This window comes from Oryctolagus cuniculus, chromosome X, assembly GCF_051225735.1.
Source record: "Oryctolagus cuniculus isolate XC-2025 breed Fujian yellow rabbit chromosome X, ASM5122573v1, whole genome shotgun sequence".
Lineage (NCBI taxonomy): Eukaryota > Metazoa > Chordata > Mammalia > Lagomorpha > Leporidae > Oryctolagus > Oryctolagus cuniculus.
In genome coordinates, this window is record NC_142888.1 from 72,808,508 (window position 1) to 72,828,649 (window position 20,142).

The 20,142-nt window shown below is 41.9% G+C and overlaps 2 protein-coding genes across 5 annotated transcripts in view; one reads left to right on the forward strand and one right to left on the reverse strand.

Moving 5' to 3' along the window:
- Positions 1 to 20,142, reverse strand: part of LOC100357610 (protein PBDC1) — a 453,980-nt gene that overhangs the window by 201,061 nt on the left and 232,777 nt on the right. The window lies entirely within an intron of this gene.
- On the forward strand, positions 2,277 to 18,838 carry UPF3B (UPF3B regulator of nonsense mediated mRNA decay). 2 transcript variants are annotated; one of them, XM_002720125.6, is made up of 11 exons: positions 2,277 to 2,688; positions 3,552 to 3,658; positions 3,821 to 3,927; positions 5,835 to 5,933; positions 10,223 to 10,333; positions 11,383 to 11,426; positions 11,859 to 12,041; positions 12,436 to 12,474; positions 14,363 to 14,523; positions 14,798 to 15,092; positions 17,830 to 18,838. In XM_002720125.6, the coding sequence occupies exons 1-11, from the start codon at positions 2,533 to 2,535 to the stop codon at positions 17,977 to 17,979; spliced, it is 1,452 nt and encodes a 483-aa protein (XP_002720171.1). In that variant the 5' UTR covers positions 2,277 to 2,532; the 3' UTR covers positions 17,980 to 18,838. The 2 variants fall into 2 exon arrangements, with proteins under 2 accessions (XP_002720171.1, XP_002720172.1); XM_002720126.6 differs by lacking the exon at positions 12,436 to 12,474.

Genomic DNA, 20,142 nt, shown 5'->3' on the forward strand with positions numbered 1-20,142 from the left:
AATTCCTTCTTTCAACATAAATCATTTTGAGATTCACTCTATTGATGTTTACATCAGCAATTCATTACTACTTCATTAGATGGATGTACCACATTTTGTTTATCCATTCACCTTCTGATGTACATTTGGATTGTTTCCAGTTTGGAGTTATAAACAATGCATAACTGGCCGTTTTTTAAAGTGGGAAGTAACAAGGAGGGTGATCCCCACTAAATCAAAATTGAGTTTATTTTCCCCTTCCCTGTGGGGACATCAGCACCGGGAGCTAATCCTTTAAATATATATATATATATATATATATATATGTATATATATATATATACACACATTTTTTTTTTACTTGAGAGACAGAGATCTGTCTATTCACTGGTTCACGCCCCAAATGACCACAATGGCCCTGGACAGAGCCAGGCAAAAGCCAGGAGCCAAGAACTCCATCATGGTCTCCCATGTGGCAAGCAGGGAATCTAAGTACCCAAAGTGAGAGATGTTGCCTCCCAGGGTGTGCATTAGCACGGAGCTGCAATCTGGAGCCGAGCTGGGACTCGGAACCCAGGGACTCTGATACGAGCTTATGGCACCAAGAGAGAATCCTTTTACCAAAAAAGGGTGTTGCTGTGGCAAAAAATGACCTACATCAAAGATCTCTGTGAGTGAGATCCCAGTGGAAAGAAGGGGCCATCAAAGAAGGAGGTACCTTTCTGTGAAGGGAGGAGAGAACTTCCACTTTGATTATGGCCCTGTCTAAATAATATCGGAGTTGTGGACTCAAAAGGCTTCGTAGCCTTGGCAGCTCAAGACAAGAGCATCGGGTGATCACTGACATCATCAATAAGAGTGTCAATTGTTAAATCAACAACAGGAGTCACTGTGCACTTGCTCCCCATGTAGGACCTCTGTCCTTAATGTGTTGTACTATGAGAATTAACGGTAAAATGTCTTTAAACAGTACTTTATACTTTGTGTGTCTGTGTGGGTGTACAGTGTTGAAATCTTAGTATAGAGCTGCTCTTCTGTATATAAAGATAACTAAAAATGAATCTTAATGAAGAATGGGATGGGAGAGGGAGTAGGAGGTAAGGCGGTTTGGGGATGGGAGGGTGGGTATGGGGGGAAGAACCGCTATAATCCAAAAGCTATACCTATGAAATTTATATTTATTAAATAAAAGCTTTCTAAAAAAAGGAAATCCATGTATAATATTTTCATAAAACACATTTTTTCCATGAACTTTTTGAAAACCTACACGCATGGATCTCAAAGATATCTCTTTTTTTGCACTAAAATAAATGCATCTTTTAATTTTAAAAAAGGGTGTTGATAAAACTCATACATAATGGTTTTATTGCTCCTTTTAATATCAGTATCTTGTGAGTACTTATATCTTTGCAAATCCCAATCAATATATAGAACAGAAATTCTCAGGGCCGGCGCTGTGGCTTAGTGCTGCAGTGCCAGCATCCCATATGGGTGCTGGTTCAATTCCCGGCTGCTCCACTTCTGATCCAGCTCTCTGCTATGGTCTGGGAAAGCAGTAGAAGATGTCCCAAGTCCTTGGGCCCCTGCACCCACGTGGGAGACCCGGGAGAAGCTCCTGGCTCGTGGCTTCGGATCGTCACAGCTCCAGCCTTTGCTGCCAATTGGGGAGTGAACCAGCGGATGGAAGACCTCTCTCTCTCTCTGCCTCTCCTTCTCTCTCTGTGTAATTAATTAATAAATAAATCTTTAAAAAAATTCTAAAGCCTCAAAGTACAGGTTTTTTTTTTTTTTTTTTAGAGATTTGCCTACTTATTTGAAAATTACAGAGAGGGAAGACGACTGAGATCCGTCATTTGTAGGTTTACCCCCGAAATGGGCTCAACGGCCTGGGAGGGGCGGGGCCAGGGCAAAGCCAGGAGCCTAGAGTTTCTTCTGGGTCCCACAACGGTGCTGGGGCCCAAGTACCTGGGCCATCCTCCACTGCTTTCCCAGACCACTAGCAGGGGGCTTGATCGGAAGTGGAGCAGCCGGACTGCAGGCGGTGGCTCTAACCCGCTAAGCCACAACACCCGCCCCAAGAAGCACACTTTAAATTCAGTGATAGAAAATATTAGTCGTTCTCTTAGATAACATTGAGTTTGCCTAATGAAAACTAAAGAGAAATATAGCGCTCATCTTTCGACCTGAAAAACACTGGTAGCTACTTTGGATGCCGGGATTTGTAGTCCCCGAAAGAATAGTCAAGATGGCGAAGAGCCAATGACGCGCACTGGGCCAGTCCCCAGGGAATCTGAGTCACGAGGGGATTGGACGACGCTGCGGTTCGGAAGCCAGGAAGTAAAGACCAGGTGTTAAAACCTTTCCACTGAGGGAAGCCGCGCTCCCTGAAGTCTCGCGATATCCTGGCGAGACCCAATTGGAACGCGGGGCCTGGCTTTATCACTAGGGGCGTTTGTTGGGGGCGGAGCTATGATGGGAGCCGCCTGCGAGTCGTAGGTAGCCGGCGTAGCGGCGTTGAAACCCGACTGCACTTCTGAAGAGCAAGTCGTGACCATGAAGGAAGAGAAGGACCACAGGCCTAAGGAGAAGCGAGTAACCCTGTTAACGCCCCAGGGAGCCACAGGCAGCGTCGGTGGGACTTCGGGGGACTGCGGCAAAGGGGACGATAAGCAGGATCGCAATAAAGAGAAGAAAGAGGCGCTGAGCAAGGTGTCGATCGGCTGTTGGCCCGGGAGAGGGCGGGACGGGTCCGCCGCTTGTGGAGTATGGCTGGGAATGGGACTGCTCTCTTCCTCTCTCTGGTTCCCCTTCTGTCTCTTCACCTGAATGAAAATCGCATCACTCTGCCTCATCTGCTCGCCCGAGGTGGGGGGGAGCCCCTCCTAGCCAAACACTGGGGTGGGGGTGACGGAAAGGGAGGACCCCGCCAAGACGTGACGGGTTTAGATCTGCGCTGCGAAGTGAAAATGAGACTGGGGAGGCATCGTAAAGAGTGAGGAATTAAAAGATGAGTTGGGGACGATTAGTAAATAGTGAAGGGGACCTCAGGGGTTTGCGGCTGGAGTATTAATGGAGGTGAGTTGGGGTGAGTGTAAGGGGGGGGGTAGTGGTCTTCGGGGCAGATCGAGAGCATCCTGTTTTAAGAGCACTGCGTGATTTTGATATTCGTTAGCGTTTTTAATTCTAAATTTAAGCTGAATAGGAAAGGGTTTTGTTTTGAGATGTGTTTGTCAAGAGATAAATATTACTAGATCAAGATTTCGTGCACCCCCAAAAGACCACGGTTGCTCTAACTTTTTGCCACTAAAACTGTTGAAAAGAAGGTGATAGAAAATGATGAAAGCATAACCTGGAATTTTCTTTGCTCCAAGTGGTTCTTATTTCCAAGAGTTTTAAAAAACCCCGGTGCTACCATAACTCTGAGCCCTGAGCTGCAGAAGAGTATTTTTCTAATGAGTTTTATGAGTTTTAATATGTACTCTAATAGGACCAGCTTTCTTCAGGAACGTTGATTCTTTCAGGTATGACAAAAATTGACATACTTAATTTATTTTCCTTATTCATTTCCTAAGGTGGTAATTCGAAGATTACCTCCCACTCTGACCAAGGAGCAGCTTCAGGAACATCTTCAACCCATGCCTGAGCATGATTATTTTGAGTTTTTTTCTAATGATACTAGGTAAAACAAAAGAGGGAGGGGGTAAATGAAAAATATTTTTTCCATTCTTTTTATTCTAATGTTTTCCATTTGATTTTTGAGTCTGTCTCTTTAATATGTACATGCTTGTAATTCAGCTTGACACCTGCAAGTTTATTTACATAATTGCTTTTCTCTCTGCAGTCTGTATCCTCATATGTATGCCAGAGCATACATCAACTTTAAAAACCAAGAGGACATTATCTTGTTCAGGGATCGGTTTGATGGCTATGTATTCCTTGACAATAAAGGTGAGTGTTCATAAATGAAATAGAGCATGGATTTCATTTTTATGTTTGAGATGATATGCCCATCACCATATTTTCTTAATGTCTTCCTGGGTAGCTTTTCTAAAATCCTAAGTGATAAAGTGTGCAATATTTAAAGAGTTTTACAAATCTGATAAGGTCATTGTAGTCTTAAAAATAGACATATGACTTTTCACAGCCTTTAGATATTTTTATTAAACTGTTATTTGGCTTGATTAACCGAATGAAGTTGCCACTATTTTCTCCTAGTCTAACAAGTGTTTTTGTCCTGGATTAGATCTTGTTGTTTTAACTATTTCATTTCAGCAGCAATACTGATAAGTGACTCTTTAAACTTGTGTGACAAGTTTTAAGTATTTACTTCTCATCTTGCTTCAAGGACCAGCATTTATTTAGTTATTTAATTTGGATTATGTAAGTCAACAGTTCCAGTTGGAATACTATTTAATATTCGCACAAAGTTGTATGTGATAGAATTAAAACATCAGACTTTGTACCCAGGAGGATCATGGGGGTGTTCTGCCTTAACTCTTTCTACTTACATTCTGCTGCTTGCAAGGTTTAGCCAGAGAATGTCCAAGCTGCTTCCATTTGCTACTTTTTTTGGCTTTGTAATCATAAGTGAATGATATAATTGTTTAGTTTTGTGTTTTCAGTATTACATTAATTTGATAAAAATTAAATCTTTTTCAAAGATTAGGTCAGTAAAAGTTGAAAACATAGCTGTTTTTCCACTCCCACTTTTATTCCAGTGGATAGCAATGATTTCCTACTTACTTACCCTGGTAATTTGAATCATATTTAATTTTTGCATTTCTTTTTTATCCTTCACCTTTAAAACAAGTGAAATTGACTCTTGTCAGTTCTGTCTCTTGTCCAGTTGAACTTACTAATACTTTCACATTTTACATCTTCATCACCAAGTGCTTAGACAACCACTTTTTCTAAACTTACAGGGTTTTTCATTACTGAATAATTCTGTCAATTGTCATGAAATTAATCTTTTTGAAAATAGTGATTTTTAATTGTTTAACAATTGGGATTTTAAAAAAAAGTTTGAATTCCTTAAATAAGTGGTCAGGGTCCTCCACAGTCTGCCTTTATTTCTAGTCTTGTCAAGTCTGTCTTCTACAATTCCCCTCTGCTTTATCTATTCTATTCTTTCTCAGAATGTCTCACAGTTACTAAGCTAGTCTAATTTTGGATTCACTAGGATTTCCAAAATCAGAACTGCTTTGTGATACCTTCTGGTCAGTTTGAGTTCTTTTAATCTGGCTTACATCTGCATAGTTTAAACAGGAAAATTGGGGTTTCATTTCACATATCAAAAATTCACATTTTGGGGCCAGTGCCGTGGCTCACTTGGCTAATCCTCCACCTGTGGCGCCGGCATCCCATATGGGCGCCGGGTTCTAGTCCCAGTTGTTCCTCTTCCAGTCCAGCTTTCTGCTGTGGCCTGAGAAGGCAGTGGAGGATGGCCCAAGTACTTGGGTGCCTGTACCCACATGGGAGACCAGGAGGAAGCACCTGGCTCCTGGCTTCGGATTGGCGCAGCACTGGCCATAGTGGCCATTTGGGGAGTGAACCAAAGGAAGGAAGACCTTTCTCTCTCTCTCTAACTCTATCTGTCAAATAAAAAAAATCACATTTTAAAAGTTGAATTTAAATGAATATTTTACTTCTCTACCATATCTTCATTGTGTTGTTAGTGTGAATTTTGAGCTTCTTTGGTAGCATGTTGATTATAATTGTGCCAGTGTAATTTATGCCATTTGGGAGACCCTCTTCAGATGATTGCCATAAAAGGAGGCCTAGAAAGCAATGAATAGATTCTCTTGTATCCACATTGGACCCTTTTTATAGCAAGTGTGGTATTTTTTTTTAAACAGGTCAGGAATATCCTGCTATAGTAGAATTTGCACCTTTTCAAAAAGCTGCAAAAAAGAAGACTAAGAAAAGAGATACCAAAGTTGGAACTATTGATGATGGTATGGTATAATTCTAGTTAGATGATGCTATTGCTATGAGCTTTTTAAAAATACCTTGGGGTGGGTGTGGTAGCACAGTGGGTTAAGCCACTGCTTGTGGTGCCTTCATCCAGCTTCCTGCTAATGCACACTGGGAGGCAGCAGATGACGTTTCAGGTACTTGGACCCCTGCCACCCACACTGGGAGACCAGGATGGAGTTCCTGGCTCCTGACTTCAGCCTGGCCCAGCTGTGGCTCTTGTAGACTTGTGGGAAATGAATCAGTGGATAGAAGATCTCTCTTTCTCTTTCTCTCTCTCACTTTCACTCTGACTCTCTTTCAAGTAGATGAAAATAAAAAATTGGGGCTGGCGCCTACAGTGCCAATATCCCATATGGGTCCCAGCTGCCCCACTTCTGATCCAGCTCTCTGCAATGGCCTGGGAAAGCAGTAGAAGATGGCCCAAGTGCTTGAGCCCCAGCACCCACGTGGGAGACCCAGCTCCTGGCTCCTGGCTTTGGATCAGCCCAGCTCTGGCCTTTGCGGACATTTGGAGAGTAAACTAGCAGATGGAAGACCTCTCTCTCTCTCTCTTTTTTTTAAAGACCTTTAATTTTATTTATTTATTTATTTATTTATTTTTTGACAGGCAGAGTGGACAGTGAGACAGAGAGACAGAGAGAAAGGTCTTCCTTTTGCCATTGGTTCACCCTCCAATGGCCGCCGCGGTCGGCGCATCGTGCTGATCTGAAGCCAGGAGCCAGGTGCTTCTCCTGGTCTCCCATGGGGTGCAGGGCCCAAGGAGTTGGGCCATCCTCCACTGCACTCCCTGGCCACAGCAGAGAGCTGGCCTGGAAGAGGGGCAACCAGGACAGAATCTGGCGCCCCGACCAGGACTAGAACCCGGTGTGCCGGCACCGCAAGGCGGAGGATTAGCCTAGTGAGCCACGGTGCCGGTGGAAGACCTCTCTCTCTACCTCTGCCTTTCAAGTAAATAAATATTTAAAAAAAAAAAAGAACAATAAATTTAAATAAACAAAAATTATACCTTTATAATGTTAATTAGGTCCCAATATTTTTATTTTTTAAAGATTTTTTATTTGAAAGGCTGAGGTAGAATTATCTTCCATCTGCTGGTTCACTCCCTAAATAACTGCAATGGCTGGAGCTAGGCCAGGACAAAGTCAGGAGCTTCATCTGGATCTCCCGAGTCCGTGGGCCATCTTCCGCTGCTTTCTCATCTTCCGCTGCTTTCTCAGATGTATTAGCAGGGAGCTGGATCGAAAGTGGAACATCCAGGACACGAATCAGTGGCTATATGGGATGCCAGCATCAGAGGTGGCAGTTTAACCCGCTGTGCCACAATGCCAGCCCCAGGTCCCAATATTTTAATTAGAAAACATATAGAATAAAGATATGGAGATATGTTATTGGTCAGTGGATGCTTTGCTTAATCCTCAGGATGGAAGTTGGTTTCCTGCAGAGTTTCTGCTTTCTCTGATTACTGGCATTTTATTTCTCCACCCTTGATCAATACAGTGTTGACTGTTGAGTAACAAATAATCACAGGTTTATTGTAGAGGACAATGGGAAAAAATCAGATGTTACAAAGTATGAAAACTGCTCCTTGAGATCTCTTAAGTGTTTTTACAATTATATGACTTTGTTTCTACTATCTTTCTGAAGGTTTGAGCTATTTGGGGAAATAAATACTAAGTAACTTCCATACCCAAGTAACTTCATACAAAATAAAGCAGCCAGTCCTATTTTCTAGGCTTTGGATATAAAGTTAATTAGACACATAGTGATTCAGCTGAACAGAAATATAGGAAGTAAAAATCTGAAATGATTGCCATTGAAAGTAAACTGGCTTCAGATTTTGAGATCTCTGTAACATTATGTTGTCAGGTTGAACAATTATTTAACTCTTGTTATCTTGTATAAGGATTTAGCCCCAATATTTTATATCAGATTGGTATATTTTAAGCTTTTTATTTATTTAAAAGGCAGAGAAACAGAGAGAGACTGAAAGACATCTTCCACATCTGTCTATAAGAGCGGGGACTGAGCCAGGAGCCAGGTACTCCATTTGGGTCTCCCATGTGAGTAGCAGGGTCCTAACTATTTGAACCATCACCTGCTGCCTCCCAGGGTGAGCATTAGCAGGAAGCTGGAATCAGCAGAGATGAAAGTGGAACTCAGGCACTCTGATGGGATGCAGGTGTCCCCAAGTGGCATCCTAACCACCACCCAGATGCTCACTCATCAGATTACTACTTTAGAATCATCTAGCTGCATTTCCACCATTTGTTTCTAGTAACATATATTTTATAAAGAAAACACAATAAAGACTCAACACACAGTTGTTTATGGAACATATCATAGATTTTGATCTGGAAGACCAAATCAAGAGATATGTTCGACAGTGCATAGAAACTAGCAATATGAGGGCCAGTGTTGTGGTGCAGGTGGTTAAACCACCACCTGCAAAGCCAACATCCCACAGGGCTGGTGCTGTGGTGAGAGGGTTAAACTGCCACCTGCAGTGCAGGCATCCCATATGGGCGCCAGAGTCTGGCTGCGCTGCTTCCAATCCAGCTCCCTGCTAATGGACTGGGAAAGCAGTGGAAGATGATCCAAGTACTTGGGCCCTGTACCCACGTGGGAGACCGGTAAGAAGCTCCTGGCTTCAGCCTTCCCCAGCCCCAGTCACTGCTGCCTTTTGGGGAGTAAACCAGTAGGTGTCTGTGTCTCTCTCTCTCTGTCTCAGGTCCTCTCTCTCTCACTGTAACTCTGACTTTCAAATACATAAGTAAATCTTTATTTTAAAAAAAAAAGGGCAGGCCGGCGCCGCAGCTCACTAGGCTAATCCTCCGCCTTGCGGCGCCGGCACACCGGGTTCTAGTCCCGGTCGGGGCGCCGGATTCTGTCCCGGTTGCCCCTCTTCCAGGCCAGCTCTCTGCTGTGGCCAGGGAGTGCAGTGGAGGATGGCCCAACTCCTTGGGCCCTGCACCCCATGGGAGACCAGGAGAAGTACATGGTTCCTGCTATCGGATCAGCGCGGTGCGCCAGCAGCAGCGTGCCGCGCCGGCAGCAGCGCACCGGCCGCGGCGGCCATTGGAGGGTGAACCAACGGCAAAGGAAGACCTTTGTCTCTCTCTCTCTCTCACTAGCCACTCTGTCCAAAAAAAAAAAAAAAAAAGGCAACATACCATATGAGCGCCAGTTCATTTCCTGACTGTTCTGCTTCAATCCAGTTCCCTGCAAATGCACCTGGGAAACCAATGGAGAATGGTCCAAGTACTTAGGCCCCTGCCACCCAGATAAGAGACCTTAGTGGAGTTCCTGGCTTTGTAGCCATTTGGGAAGTGAACCAGAAGATGGAATATCTCTGTATCTGTCTCTCCTCCTCTCTCTGTTATTCTGCCTTTCAAATAAATTTTTTAGAAAGAGCAATGTAATGATTCTGATATGTCACCTTTCTGAAGCCAAAAGTATCTAGGAGAAAACTTCAGGATTTACCATCCCTTCCAGTGCCACATCTAGGGTTTCTGCCCAACTTATCTTTTTGGAACATCTGATTTTTTATGTTGAGTTTACCCAAAGTAAGGTATAGCCATACAGGAATTGTTTATATACTATACCTAATACTCTCAGAAGGTTCCATAGCTGTAACTTTCAGTTGTCCCCTGAGTGTGACTCTGGATTGGTAGAAGCAGTGGTAGAGGCTGACATTGTGGCCTAGCAGTTAAGCCACTGTATCTACCATGGGCATCCCTATGAGCACCAGTTCGAGTCCAGGCTGCTCTGCTTCCTATCCAGCTCCCTGCTAATGTGCCTGAGAAAGCAGCAAAAGATGGCCCAAATGCTTGGGCTCCTGCTACTCACATGGGAGACCCAGATGAAGTGCCTAGCTCCTGGCTGTTACAGCCATTTGGGGAGTGAACCAGCAGATGGAAGATCTCTCTGTCCTTCTGTGTAACTCTGCCTTTTGAATAATTAAATAGATCTTTTTAAAAAATATCCCATATAATATCCCCCGTGGTTCTGTTATGATGTGTGGTATCTCATTTTTCCTGACTCCCGTGTTATACAAGACTTCTATAATGGGTACTGGCAGTAGCATTTCTATTTGTGACCACGTAAGCCCTAAATAGTCTATCTTGTGGGTATGCTTTTTTTTTTTTAATCTTCCATGAAGTAGGATATTACCCTCTTTGATACTTAAGTATCCTATATAATTCTATATAATATTTGGTCTTTCATTTAAAGTCTACTATACTTTCTGGTTCCTTGAACAATTATTTAGATCCAGAATATAGAAAATTTTTGGAAAGTTATGCTACAGACAATGAGAAAATGACATCTACTCCAGAGACACTGCTAGAGGAAATAGAAGCAAAAAATAGAGAATTAATAGGTAAGTGGGCAAGAGGAATTAGGGGAAGGGCTTTTTCTTTTTTTTTTTTTTTTTTTTTTTTTTTTTTTGCTTAAGTCTGTCTCCCACTTCCATCACTTCCTAGCTCAGTGACCTTGGAGAAGTCACTTACTTCTCTGAGACTGTTTCTTCTGCTGAGAAATGCACATGATAATACTTGCCTTGTAATATAAGTGTGAAAAGACTGATAAGGGGAATTTAGATAATGGTAAGCTTTTGAAGATCAATTGATATTTCCTAGCAACAAAAAGTTAATGTTCATAAAAACTTTGACCTACAAATAAATATAAGTAAAGATATACGTAAAGAAATTGATTATATATCTTGTATTTAAATATATATATATATGTATATACACATATAAAGGAATTGGTTACTACAAAAGTGAAAACCTCTTGAGAAATTCTAGCTTGGATGTTGGTTCTAAGTAATAGGCTGTCACTACTGTATCAGTAACTAAACACCAGTTGAGTCTCACCCCAGATTTCCACTCCTAGGAATTTATCTTAAGAAAGTATGTATTTAAAAAGTAGTTATAGAGCTAATAGCACTGTTCAGAATGTAGAAAAATGAAGCTGAATATTCTTCTTGAAAACTTGATTTTTTATTAATCAGATTAAGCTCATTTCTGGTAACTTTCTTAGAATAAACTCCCAGAAGCAGAATTATGAGATCAAAAGCATTAGATCTTTTTAATTCCTTTCCTCAATTTCTTTCCAATTGAAAAAATTCATATTCTTATTAGTAAAACAAGAGAATGTCCTTTGTACTTAATTCTTACTAACTAGAAATTACTCTGTTAAAAATTGTTTGATTGCCTTAATTTTAATTTCTTCAGTTTTTAAGATGTACTTTAAACCTCTGTTGCTAAAATGGGATACAGTAAAACTACTTCCCAGTAATATAGTTGTTAACTTTCTGTTTAAGGGGTATAGTTTTCCCACCTTGGGTGGATGGCAGGGAATGTCAGGAAATGGAATCCTTGCTAGAGAGTGATGAGTATTATTAATAATCTGTTTACATTTATGTAGCTAAAAAGACAACCCCACTTTTGAGCTTCCTGAAAAACAAGCAGGTAAACCTTTTGTTTTTATAGTTCTCTGAATACTTTCATTGGTTCACATTCTGTAAATATTTTAAGAGCATTGGGGTCCTGTAGTTCAAGAAAGAGCTGCTTTTTCCACCACCATTCTTTATAAAGATTGGACTTGCGAGTCTCATTCTCTGGTCCTCTCTCTCACTCTGTAAACCTGGAGAGTCCTTAGCTTCTCCCAGAGACCCTGTCTTGATATTCTGAAGGCCTCTGGACAGAACAGCAAGGCAGCAGGGGGAGACTGACACTAGCAGGTCCTGGTCTTCATTCTCTATCCCTTTCTGGGCGGGGTGGAGGTTACGGAGGCTGTAGAAAGATGATCCAGTGTAGTGGGAGCCCATCATGCCTTTGGGATTGATTAGGTTTTTGATGATGATTATCTTACTTGAAGGTTTGTGTTGATGTTTCTTCTAGAGAATGAGAGAAGAAAAGAGAGAAGAAAGAAGGCGACGAGAAATAGAAAGAAAACGGCAGAGGGAAGAAGAGAGAAGAAAGTGGAAAGAAGAAGAGAAACGAAAAAGGAAAGATATAGAAAAGCTGAAGAAGATAGACAGAGTTCCAGAAAGGGACAAATTAAGGGATGAACCAAAGATAAAGGTATGAAGATAATTTAAATTGACTGCATGCTGTTGAAAATTGCATGTATCTACATCTTTAAATATGCATGCATGTTGTATTGGTGTAAATCAGTTTTTTGTTTTGTTTTTATCCTTTTGGGGGGGAATGAACCAATAGAAATCTTTCCTGTAATGTTATTTTTTTTAATTTAAGATCATTTAAAATGAGAAGTAGTTTACATGATGTTATCATTTCTTTAGTGCAGATCTATGTTCTTTTTATCATTGAAAATATTCAATTTTTAGATTATTCTCTCAATTCATAATAAATGAGGGCTTAGGGCTGGCTGGCATGAATTACGGGTTTTATTCAGCTTTTCCTTCATAATTGATACATGAAGTTGCCTCATCTGTTTGTTTTCCACTGTCTTCAGGTACACAGGTTTCTGTTACAAGCTGTGAATCAGAAAAATGTAAGGACCAAGTACATGATACAGATCACCTAGTATCATGTCACACATGCAGGTCTTAGCTAATAAGTCCTTTCGGTGGTGGTGGTAGTGTTACCTGTTGAAATCTCCTTCAGATTGACTTCTTAAAAGCTGAGCTACTTTGAATTCCTACTTGAAAAGGAAGCCCCGGTGACTTCCTGATGCTCTGCTGTGTACCCAGAAGCTTCTATGACATTCAACCAGAAGATAACCACGCCTATACAGCTCTTTCTCTTCTTCATATATGCCTCTCATATCTGGCTGCCTTGTGGGAGGACTAAGGATAGATATATCCTGCATTATGTGCTTTTCCTTGTTATCTTCATGCATCTAGCTGTAAATCCGAGCAGCAGATTCTGATTAATGCATTGCATGTAGGTAGAGGAAACTTGTAGAACAATTTCAACCTTGCTGCTTCCTTCTGAGGGCATGGCTTGAGCAGCCCTTGCTCCCAATAGACTTCTCATCACCTGGGGGATCTGAGGGATCTTCAAAAAGGTTCATGGAAGGTGCATATTATGAAAAAACTATGCATGGATTTCAAAATTTTCTTCCCCCAAAAAATCTTTTAATTCTACTTTTCCACTAACTTTTTGAAGTACCCTTATACTTTAGGGAAAATCAGAGAAAATCTCACAGAGGTGATGGTGGAGTCCTTTATCCCTGAAAACTCAGCAGTTTATGTAGCTAGGGTTCCCTGGGTCTCCACAGGGCTCATATTGGTGATAAGGGGCTCGGCGGGGCAGGGAGGATTCCCACCTTAATTCCTTCCGGCAGTCTCTCTGCCATGCCACAAGTGACTTGACTTTCTGTTCCTCAATCAGCAAGGCAGAAGGTAGAGCCAGCCATGCTAGAGACTCTCATTCATGTTCTTATTACAGTAATGAACATCTTCATTTCCAATCTAGATGTTCATTAGAAAAATAAGAACACTTCCAATGAAACCTGCACATGGTATCCTCACTTTACACTGATGCCTTCTTAGTGTCCAGTTTGGACTTGCCATTTGCAGTGGCTGTCTGTGTGCTAAAATACTTCATGCTTAAATCTTGTGCTTTGCCTTTTGCTTTGTAACTTGTATGATGCCTTCACCCTGAGATGAACTTTATATGAGATTTCAAATTCTTCTACTTTGCCCAAGAATCTCTCTGACTACTCAACACTTGGAAGTATTCTAGAGAGATGTGTAGCTCTGATTTGAGAAAGAATGACATTTTTTTAACACGGATATATATGGCATTGAGTTCAGAGTTCCTATTCAGTAGAGCGGGAACTTCACCATTCTGGTGTCTTAAAGCATTTGGACTTTTCAATCAAATGACAAATAATTTTTGCTATTCATCTAATTGTAATGTAATTGTACCATCATAAGTATGTTATTCTCAGGCTCAAGGCAAAATTACTCCTGCAATGGATCTCTCCTTTGGTGACCACAGGTATTTGTCATTCCAAATCCATGTTTCATAAAAAAACAGTCCAACAGTAATAATCTGCATAGCTTTTTAAATTTGTGGTATATTTTCTGCATCAAGCCATATTGACATGCTGGTTTGTTACAGAAGCAAACTTGGAAATGTGCATTGGTTCACTTAAAGGTTGCTCCATTTAAAGCCAAAGGAGTCTTGATCCTATTGCCACAAAGTGATTAAACCACTTCACTTGAGTGGATAACACTTTCACATTAATAGCATCCTTTTAGTAAATTACTACTCTCACGTACTAGTTGTTCGCCTGTAAGTTTGAGTGCCTACAGAGATAGGGGACCTTCTATAATCTAAATTTTTAAGTATTTAGGATGTGTTTGCTTTAGTGGAATCAGAAAATAATGCCTTACCCTTCAAAAATAAAAATAAGCATATTTTCTTTAAAGTTGCTCAAGAAACCAGAAAAGGGAGATGAAAAAGAATTGGACAAAAGAGACAAAGCCAAGAAACTGGATAAAGAGAATCTGAATGATGAGCGAACCAGTGGGCAAAGCTGTACGTTGCCCAAGCGTTCTGATGTTGAATATAAAGATGAAAAGCCAAAGAGGTCAGTAGCTGAGGGCTCTTTGTTGTTTGATTTCTGAATACTACGCTTGCTGCTATGTCCTGGAATTGTACTGAAGAGGATAAACCTTTAGCAGAGGATGAGGAGGAAGGATATCAAATATTCTACTATCTTAATCTGGGAGAATGATTATTTTGATTTCTTTTTTTTTTCTACTCTGCTCTAAAAGTGCAACATCATTTTAGTGGTCAAGTCCCATTGCCAGTGTTCCTGCAAGATCTCTGAGGGTTCATTCTCAGATTTGTTTTTCATGCAGACCTGAAGATGACAGTGGCAGAGACTACAGGGAGAGGGATCGCGACTACGAACGAGATCAGGAGCGCATACTGAGAGAGAGAGAGAGACTGAAGCGGCAAGAAGAAGAGCGCCGTAGGCAGAAGGAGCGTTATGAGAAAGAGAAGGCTTTTAAGAGAAAAGAAGAAGAAATGAAGAAAGAAAAAGAAGCACTTCGGGATAAAGGAAAGAAGAATGAAAGCACAGAATCATTAGGCAGCTCAGAAAAAACTGAAAAGAAAGAGGAAGTGGTTAAGAGAGATCGCATAAGAAACAAGGTGCTGCTTTTCATTAAACTTGTTTGTTTTCATGAAGACTCTTTCCCTTTGCTGGCAAATGTAAAGGAAAGAGCTAGCTCATCATTCATTGTAGACTATTTAAATAGGAAAGGTTTTTTTTTTTTAAAGATTTATTTACTTATTTGAAAGGCAGAGTTACAGAGAGGCAGAGGCAGAGACAGAGAGACAGAAGTCTTCCATCCGCTGGTTCACTCCCCAAATGGCCACAACAGCTGGAGCTGGGGCAGTCCGAAGCCAGGAGCCAGGAGCTTCTTCTGGATCTCCCATACGGGTGCAGGAGCCCAAGAACCTGGGCATTTTCCACTGCTTTCCCAGGCCATAGCAGGGAGCTGGATGGGAAGTGGAGCAGCTGGGACTCAAACCAGGGCCCATATGGGATGCCGGAGATTCAGGCAGCGGCTTTACCCAGTACGCCACAGCACCAGCCCCGGAACGGGAAAGTTTAACTATCTGTAACTCATACTCAGTCTTGGAAGAGTTTTATTATTATTATTATTAACTTATGGAAATAACAGAGATACGTAAAAGTGGAGGGAATAAAAAATAGTATGATGAGGTCCCAAGTCCTCATCACCCAGCTTCAACAATTATCAACTCTGCCTCATTCCTTACCCTACTGGATTATTTTCAAGCAAATCCTAGACATATAGTTTCTTTAAATATTTAACTATTACAGATAGAGTCTTTTTAAGGATAATATAACCTTAGGAGCACTTTCACATTAAAATAACAAAAAAAATCTGGGGGCAGTCATTGTGGTGCAACAGGTTAAGCCTCTGCTACAATCTGCATCCCATCTCAGAGCACCTGTTTGTGTCCCAGCTACTCTGCACTTCCTATCCAGCTTCCTGCTAACATGCCTGGGAGGCAGCAGATGAAGTCTCAACTGCTTGGGCCTTTGCTACCCATGTTCGAGAACCAAATGGAGCTCCTGGCTTTGGCCTGGCCCAGCCCCAGCTGTTGCAGGCATTTGGGGAGTGACCCAGCAGACAGAAGATCTCGATCTCTGTGTGTGTGTGTGTGTGTGTGTGTGTCACTCCCTCTCTGTCACTCTTTCAAGTTAAAAAAAAAAATTAAGCCTAACAAATAGGGCCAGTGTTGTGGCGTAGCAGGTAAAGCCACCACCTGCAGTGCCAGCATCCCATATGGGTGCTGGTTCAAATCCCAGCTGCTCCACTTCCAATCCAGCTCCCTGCTAATGTACCTGGGAAAGCAATGGAACATAGCCCAAGTGCTTGGGCCCCTGCACCAATGTAAGAGACTCAGAAGAAACTCCTGGCTCCTGGCTTCAGTCCGGCCCAGCCCTGGTTGTTGCAGCTATTTGGGGAGTGAACTAGCAGATGGACGGTCTCTGTCCCTCCCTCTCTGTCTCTACAACTCTGCTTTTCAGATAAATAAAATAAATCTTTTTTTAAAAAGCCTAACAATTTTTAACACCCTGTCCACTTAGTGTTCAGATTTTTCCAATTATTTTATCAATATCTTTTTTAATAGGATCTACACTGGGCCCCCAAACTGTATTTGCCTGAAATGTCTCCTTTAAAAAAAGATTTATTTATTTAATTTGAAAGGCAGAGTTACAGAAAGAGAAGGAGAGAGAGGGAGAGAGAGATTGATTGATCTTCCATCCATTGGTTTATTCCCCAAACGACCACAACTGCTGGAGCTTGGCTGATCCGAATCTGGGAGCCAGGAGCTTCTTCCAGTTCTCCCACGTAGGCACCAGAGGCCCAAGTACTTGGGCCATCTTCTGCTGCTTTCCCAGACACATATGCAGGGAGCTGGACTGGAAGTAGAGCAGCTGGGACTCTAGCTCTGATATGGGATGCTGGCACTCTAGGCAGTGGCTGTAGCTGCTGTGCCACAATGGCAGCCCTGCCCTCTCTTTCAAGATTTTATTTGAAAGGCAGTGACAGAGAAAAAGAAAGATCTTCCACCCACTGATTGACTCGCTCAGACGCCCACAAGCCGGGAGCCAGGAACACCATGCAGGTCTCCCAGATGTGTGGCAAGAATCCGAGTACCTAACTTTCCTAAATCAGGGAGGAAGGGAGAGGAAGGCACATGGAATTTTTGGTTGAATTCTTAAAAAGGACTGTAAGTTTTCCAGTATTATACTGTGGAACCAAACATATTACTTGAACTGAGAGAATACATGAGGACTTTCTTGAGGCTTATTTGGGAATCTCAGATCTAAAGTGCCACCTGCTGAGGTGTTATACCTGAATCAGAAACAGATGTCTGGGCAAGCTACATAGCATCTGAGCTCCTAATTCCAGGGATGCATCCACTTAAGAGGTTTCACCTTTACTACTGTTATTCCTAAACATTTTCTCTTTTTTTTTCCTAAATATTTTCTGGTGTGGTGGTGCATTTTATAGTCAGTTTACTTATGGGAAGAAGAGATAGGCAATAGCTAAGGTTTCTAAGTTTTTAAAAAAATAAGCTAATTAGTTCATGTTGAGATGGTTAAGAAAATCAGGTAGTACAGGTCTCAAAAATTTACCCTAGGCATATGAAATACCACTTATGAAATGGTTGCTTTACTCTGGAGACAAGAGAAAGGAAATGGACAGCTGTTATGCACCATGCCCTCATTTTGGGTTTTCAGTGCCCTGTTTTGGGTATATATTAATACATGCCTTATGGCTCTGCAAATCCCACGTAAAAGTTTAGTAGCAATGTTGTAATATTAACATATTTCATTTTACTTCAGGATCGCCCAGCAATGCAGCTTTACCAACCAGGAGCTCGAAGCCGAAATCGACTCTGTCCCCCTGACGACAGCACCAAGTCTGGAGATTCAGCAATAGACAAAAAGCAGGAAAGTGGTATTAGCCATAGAAAAGAAGGGGGAGAGGAGTGATAAGTCCAAATGGTCCTAGATATCCTGACTGTCCAGGCCGCCAAAGAGCACGTATTGAGCAATCCAGAAGCGCCCTCAGGGCAAAGGAATAGAGAGAAAGAAAGGATGTCGCTGTGCTGGTGAGGTGCACTGCAGAGGAGTATGTTTAGCGGTAAAGCAGGAATCTGATTGCAGGCTCAGAATTGGAAAGTACAATTTCATTGTTTTTGTGTTTTCTACAAATTAACTTTAAAGTGCCAGAAAAAGACGATGGTGAGGACATGTGTTGCAATTTGCAGGCGGGAAATGTCAAGTGAGGACTTAACTATGTGTGACACAAGCAAAAAAAAAAAAAAAAAAAAAAGGAGAGCTGGCTCTAAAAAGATGTTGTTAATCCTGGCTTGAATTTTCTTAGTTTGAGTGGAGCAGAGTCACTTTGAACTCTTGTTCAGATCGTTATCTTGCATTGTTGTTGATAACTGTTGACTTTGTATAGTGTAGAAGCAACAAGCATGTAATTGTAATACAAGTACAGTGAAGGATTTAACAAAATTTCACTGCAAAAATCGAACTAGTCATCTTATAGCTATACCCTATGTCCTAAAAGTTAAGGATTAGTTTTGTTTGCTTATGTGAGCTTGGCATGAGGAATATTTTTAAACATCTCATTCTGCCTTTAGCAGTTTTTCTACTAATAGGTAAAATGTAGTCCTTGTTTGGTTCTTGACAATCCAGTCTTTGTTTTACCTTAGGTCTCATAATCTGAGAGCATACCCTCTCCAGGAAGGAAACTGCACACAAATATCTGTTCCTGTTAAGTAACAGCTTCAAGTCTTAACTTGTTTTGTGCTGATGTCAATAAATATCAACAGCACTCAAATGTGACACTGTGTGTTTATTAACTTAACTAAATAGCTATTAGTTTTAAGAAAATAAGCTTTTGACTTGAGAATTTTAAAAGGGGATGAATGCTCATAGTTTCTGCCTTCACTAGCATTCTGTCTTTGTTTTGTTCACTAGGGAGTGGATTAAATCCTGGTTCACTGGTGTTGTTCCATAAGAAGCAAGATGTCTGACAACATCCTTAAGCTGCTGCTTGATTTCCACCCTGCCAGGCCCTCCTAACAGGGCTCATTTTGCCTTTATTTGGTAACACTGCTTTATGTTCCCTCAGCTTTTTTTTTAATACTGCTTTCTAGAAGACATGATTAGGTTTTCTTTAGATTTATTTATTTATTTGAAAGAATTACAGAGGCAGAGCGAGAACAAAAGAGAGAGAGTTCTTCCATCCACTGGTTCACTCCCCAGATGACCACAACAGCCAGAGCTGCACCGATCCAAAGCCAGGAGCCAGGAGCTTCTTCTGGGTCTCCCACGTGGGTACAGGGGCCCGAGGACATGGCCCATCTCCCACTGCTTTCCCAGGCCATAGCACAGAGCTGCATCGGAAGTGGAGCAGCTGGAACTTGAACTGGTGCCTACATGGGATGCCGGCACTGCAGGCGGTGGCTTTACCAGTACGCCATAGCACCAGCCCCTCCCTCAGCTTTTGGAAACCAGTATCCCGAGGCAGATAGAAGAAGAGCCACCAAAGATGACTGAAAGAAATTAGGGAAGGGAAAATTTTGAGGAGGAGAATGGCTGACAGTGTCCCATGCCACAAAGAAATAGAGAAAACGAGGAATGTGAAGTGGGCATTGGATTTCATAGTATTTGCAGTCATCAGTGAACTGGCGAAATAGAAACCATGTTAGTGAGTGGCAGGTGGGAATTAAGAGATGGGGCAATTGTATAAATGGGTCTTGGAGGTCAGAAAAGAGATTTGGGAGGCCGCACTGTGGCATAGAGGTAAAGTCGCCACCTATGACACCAGCATCCCATATGGGCACAGGTTCCAGTCCCGGCTGCCCCACTTCTAATCCAGCTCCCTGCTAATGTGTCTGAGAAAGCAGCAGAAGAGGCCCCAATGCTTGGGCCCCTGCCTCACGTAGGAGACCAGGAAGAAGCTTCTGGCTCCTGGCTTCAGTCTGGCCCAGCCCTGGCTGTTGTGGCATTTGGGGAGTGAAGCAGCGGATGGAAGGGGTGTGTGTGTGTGTGTGTGTGTGTCCCTCTCTCTGTAATTCTGACTTTCAAATAAGTAAATTAAATCTTAAAAAAGAGAGAGATTTGGGCTAGAGATACATC